At 52.6% G+C, this 5,256-nt stretch overlaps 1 protein-coding gene across 1 annotated transcript in view; it reads right to left on the bottom strand.

The window, feature by feature from the left end:
* Positions 1-2,505: 2,505 nt before the first annotated feature.
* LOC122546059 (persulfide dioxygenase ETHE1, mitochondrial-like) overlaps positions 2,506-5,256 on the bottom strand; it is a gene marked incomplete at its 5' end in the record, with an annotated part of 3,716 nt that continues 965 nt past the window's right edge. The window contains 2 exons of the mRNA XM_043684894.1: positions 2,506-2,723; positions 3,238-3,367. Coding sequence (XP_043540829.1) covers positions 2,521-2,723; positions 3,238-3,367 — 333 coding nt within the window. The remainder of the gene's footprint in view (positions 2,724-3,237; positions 3,368-5,256) is intronic.

Here is a 5,256-nt window from a genome sequence, read left to right as displayed (position 1 = left end):
GCATTTATCTGAATTAAACTCCATCTGCCACCCATTGGCCCAGGTGATCATGGGATTTAATTTTGGAATAGTTAAGAGATCTCCTGGTGCTCCACCAGGAGTAGGCGCTATTGAGAGCCGATGCATGTTGAACAGACTCTTAAGTGGGAACAGTGTGTATCTTTGGTGGAGGGAGGGCCGTTGGGAAAGGGAGGGGGATAGCATGGAACTCACATGGTCATTCCATATCGGCATTATAAATTGTTCCTCGTTTATCCTTAACCTCCCTTCCTGTTTGCAGTGATCTGATGCTGATGGAACGCAGCATCCCATTTGATGATCTTTGGGCTGTCTGTGCGTATCACGTGCAATTGAGGAAATCCTGTCCTTCGGGAAGTTGGTCGGCTGAAGTCGGCCATTTTGTTGGTCTCCCTCAATCCTGACCCCAATGGCTCATTCCCTCCACCCCATGTCCGGACCCTCTCAAGGGGGTAACGAGGGACAGGCAATAAATGCTGGGCCCACATCCCACCAAATGAATAAACGAAAATGAAATAAAATAAAGACTGGATAGGCTGGGACATTTTTTCCACTGGAGCGTAGGTGGTTGAGAGGTGGCCTGGAGGGATATGGGCCGGGTGCTGGCAGGTGGGACTAGATTGGGTTGGGATATCAGGTTGTCATGGACGGGTTGGGCCGAAGGGTCTGATTCCATGCTGTACATCTCTATGACTCTACAATGGAGGTTCATAAAATAATGGGGGGGGGGGGTTATGGACGGAGTGAATGGTAGGTACCTTTTCCCAAAGGTGGAGGATTTCAAGACGAAGGGGCAGATTTTTAAGGTGAGATTTAAAAAAGACAATTTTTTTTTTACACAGAGGTTGGTTCATGTTTGGACTGAACTTTCTGAGGAAGTTGGGGGGTGTGGGGACAGTTACAACATTTAAATGACATTTGGATAAGGACATGAGCAGGAAAGGGTTGGAGGGATTTGGGCCTAGTTTAGTTTGGGATAATGGTCGGTATGGACTGGTTGGGCCGAAGGATCTGTTTCCATGCTTTAGGACCATGACTCTGACTCTAAAACAATGTCCGACTTATTTCTGGGATGGCGCAGGGTTGCTTACATGGAAAGGTTGTACGCGTGTCCATTTGCAGTTTGAAAGAATGTGAAGCAATCGTTTTGGAGGTTTTCGAAGGTTTGGAGGGGTGCGGAAAGTTGGAGGGATATTGCTTCTTGCGAAGGAGATGAGATTCAAGGGTTCAGCGTAAAAATAACGCATTTAAGGTGAGGATGAAGAATGCTTACTTGCCGAGAGGCAGAAATCTGAGGAATTCCCTTCTCTGTGAGCCAGAGGTTCAGTGAGGACTTTCGAGGCTGGGTTGGGGAGAATATTAAGTGAGGACTTGGTGTCGGAGCTTGGCTTTTACAAGAGACGTGGAACCCCAGCAGTAACTAACTCAGACAACACAAAACCTGGAAGGTTTGTAAAGCGTGAGGACACAGGCACGTGGGATGAAGTTAATACAGGTGGTAGGACAGGTGGGGGGGGGCAGTAAAGGAGGGGGGGTGCGATGGCTCAGTGGTTAGCACAGCTGCCTCACAGCGCCAGGGACCCGGGTTTGATTCAAGTCTCGGATTACTGTCTGTGTGGATTTGTACATTCTCCCCGTGTCTGCGTGGGTTTCCTCCGGGTGCTCCGGTTTCCTCCCACAATCCAAAGATATGTAGGTCAGGGTGGATTGGCCATGCTAAATTGTCCCATAGTGCCCATGGATGTGAAGGTTAGGGTGGATTGGCCATGCTAAATTGTCCCATAGTGCCCAGGGATGTGAAGGTTAGGGTGGATTGGCCATGCTAAATTGTCCCATAGTGCCCAGGGATGTGCAGTTAGGGTGGATTGCCCATGGGGAATGTGGAGATGCGGGAGGTCTAGGTGAGATGCTCTCCCGAAGGTCAGTGTTGACTTGATGGGCTGAATGGCCTGCTTCCACACTGCAGGGAATCAATGATGAATAGAGCACATTGTGTCCTGAACAGAACATTGGGTGAAAGGGCAGGATGGTGATGATGAACTTGGCTGAAAATGTGTTGCTGGAAAAGCGCAGCAGGTCAGACAGCATCCAGGGAACAGGAGAATCGACGTTTCGGGCATAAGCCCGAATTCCTGAAGAAGGGCTTATGCCCGAAACGTCGATTCTCCTGTTCCCTGGATGCGGCCTGGCCTGCTGCGCTTTTCCAGCAACACATTTTCAGCTCTGATCTCCAGCATCTGCAGACCTCACTTTCTCCTCAATGATGAACTTGGGCAAGACATGAGTTAGACGTCAAACGAAACCAGCCACTGAGTGCTCTCCCCAGAGAGTGATTAATTCTGATTTCTCTCCCCAGATGCTGAGCTTTTCCAGCAATTTCTGCAGTTGTGTCTAAATTTCCAGCATCCTGTTTGACCTGAGCCGGAGAATTCCATCTGGTTGGGATGGGACCTGACTATCTCGGTGAGAGTGATGGGAGAGAAGCTGAACATCCTTATCCAGTCAGGACCACGTCACGATTCCGGATCCACAGCAAGGCGGTTCACGCTTAACCGCCCTTGGGGCAATTAGGGACGGCCAGTGCTCCTCAGACCGTGTGAGAATAGAACACCAACCTGTGTAGTCATGAGCAGGGTACAGGAGACAGTCGGGAGGGAGAGTGAAGATCTTCTGGTGGACGGAATGGTACAGAGACTCGGGATCACCTGGAAAGACGTCCCGAGAGAGACAAAATTACAGATGCGTTGTGAAAATGCTCCATCGGACAGATATTTCTGCACAGCAAGATCCCATAAGCAGCAAACAGCACCCACAGACTGTCCCCACCGACGGCAGCCGGGTCAGAATGTTGGGCTGAAGACACATCGGAAAAAGGCCTTTCCGCTCTCCCGAAACAACAGGTTAGTGTTCCCGCTCAAGGACATTCGGAGGGTCAGTGCTGAGGGAGCGCCGCACTGTCGGAGGGTCAGTGCTGAGGGAGTGGGCACTGTTGGAGGGTCAGTGCTGAGGGAGCTCCGCACTGTCGGAGGGTCAGTGCTGAGGGAGCGCCGCACTGTCGGAGGGTCAGTGCTGAGGGAGTGGGCACTGTCGGAGGGTCAGTGCTGAGGGAGCGCCGCACTGTCGGAGGGTCAGTGATGAGGGAGCGCCGCACTGTCGGAGGGTCAGTGCTGAGGGAGCGCCGCACTGTCGGAGGGTCAGTGCTGAGGGAGTGGAGCTTACCTTGTTGAAAATCAGTCCGTCCGCAGCCTCGGATGAGCAGAGCATCTCCGGTGAATGCCATGGATTTGTCGTTGAGCACAAAGGTGAGGCAGCCATCTGTGTGTCCAGGGGTGGAAAGTGTCTCCAGAAACTAGGCAGAGTGAGAAACGACACAAACACTGACAGAACAATCTGCCCCTGAAGGGAATCCCAAATCTATCCCTGATCAACACCAGAATTCAACCTCCCAGTTCCACCCAACTCCACACTATATCAACTCAGTTCGTCCCACACTTGGAGCACCGCACACAGTTCCAGTCTCCGTATCCCTCAGTTAGACCCACACTCGGAGCAACGTGCATTGTTCCAGTCTCTGTATCCCTCAGTTACACCCACACTCGGAGCACTGTGCACAGTTCCAGTCTCCATATCCATCAGTTAGACCCACACTCCGAGTACTGTGCACAGTTCCGGTCACCTTATCCCTCAGTTAGACCCACACTCGGAGCACTGTGCACAGTTCCAGTCTCTGTATCCCTCAGTTAGACCCACACTCGGAGCACTGTGCACAGTTCCAGTCTCCGTATCCCTCAGCTAGACCCATACTCGGAACACTGTGCACAGTTCCAGTCTCCGTATCCCTCGGTTAGACCCACACTCAGAGCACTGTGCACAGTTCCAGTCTCTGTATCCCTCAGTTAGACCCACACTCGGTGCACTGTGCACAGTTCCAGTCTCCGTATCCCTCAGTTAGACACACACTTGGAGCACTGTGCACAGTTCCAGTCTCCATATTCATCAGTTAGACCCACACTCGGAGCACTGTGCACAGTTCCAGTCTCCGTATCCCTAAGTTAGACCCACACTCGGAGCACCGCACACAGTTCCAGTCTCCGTATCCCTCAGTTAGACACAGACTCGGAGCACTGCGCACAGTTCCGGTCTCTGTATCCCTCAGTTAGACCCACACTCGGAGCACTGTGCACAGTTCCAGTCTCCGTATCCCTCAGTTAGACCCACACTCGGAGCACTGTGCACAGTTCCAGTCTCCGTATCCCTCAGTTAGACCCACACTCGGAGCACTGTGCACAGTTCCAGTCTCCCGCATCCCTCAGTTAGACCCACACTTGGAGCACTGTGCACAGTTCCAGTCTCCGTATCCCACAGCTAGACCCACACTCGGAGCACTGTGCACAGTTCCAGTCTCTGTATCCCTCGGTTAGACCCACACTCGGAGCACAGTGCACAGTTCCAGTCTCCCGTATCCCTGAGTTAGACCCACACTCGGAGCACTGCGCACAGTTTCAGTCTCCGTATCCCTCAGTTAGACGCACACTCGGAGCACTGTGCACAGTTCCTGTCTCCGTATCCCTCAGTTAGACCCACACTCGGAGCACTGTGCACAGTTCCAGTCTCCGTATCCCTCAGTCAGACCCACACTCGGAGCACTGTGCACAGTTCCGGTCTCCGTATCCCTCAGTTAGACGCACACTCGGAGCACTGTGCACAATTCCAGTCTCCGTATCCCTCAGTTAGACCCACACTCGGAGCACCGTGCACAGTTCCAGTCTCCGTATCCCTCAGTTAGTCCCACACTCGGAGCACTGTGCGCAGTTCCAGTCTCTGTATCCCTTAGTGAGACCCACACTGGGAGCACTGTGCGCAGTTCCAGTCTCCGTATCCCTCAGTTAGACGCACACTCGGAGCACTGTGCACAGTTCCAGTCTCCGTATCCCACAGCTAGACCCACACTCGGAACACTGTGCACAGTTCCAGTCTCCGTATCCCACAGCTAGACCCACACTCGGAGCACTGTGCACAGTTCCAGTCTCCGTATCCCTCAGTTAGACGCACACTCGGAGCACTGTGCACAGTTCCAGTCTCCATATTCATCAGTTAGACCCACACTCGGAGCACTGTGCACAGTTCCAGTCTCTATATCCCTTAGTGAGACCCACACTGGGAGCACTGTGCGCAGTTCCAGTCTCCATATTCATCAGTTAGACCCACACTGGGAGCACTGTGCACAGTTCCGGTCTC

This window comes from Chiloscyllium plagiosum, unplaced genomic scaffold, assembly GCF_004010195.1.
Source record: "Chiloscyllium plagiosum isolate BGI_BamShark_2017 unplaced genomic scaffold, ASM401019v2 scaf_63459, whole genome shotgun sequence".
Lineage (NCBI taxonomy): Eukaryota > Metazoa > Chordata > Chondrichthyes > Orectolobiformes > Hemiscylliidae > Chiloscyllium > Chiloscyllium plagiosum.
Note: the sequence above shows the minus strand (reverse complement) of the source record. Positions and strands in the feature narration are given on the sequence as shown.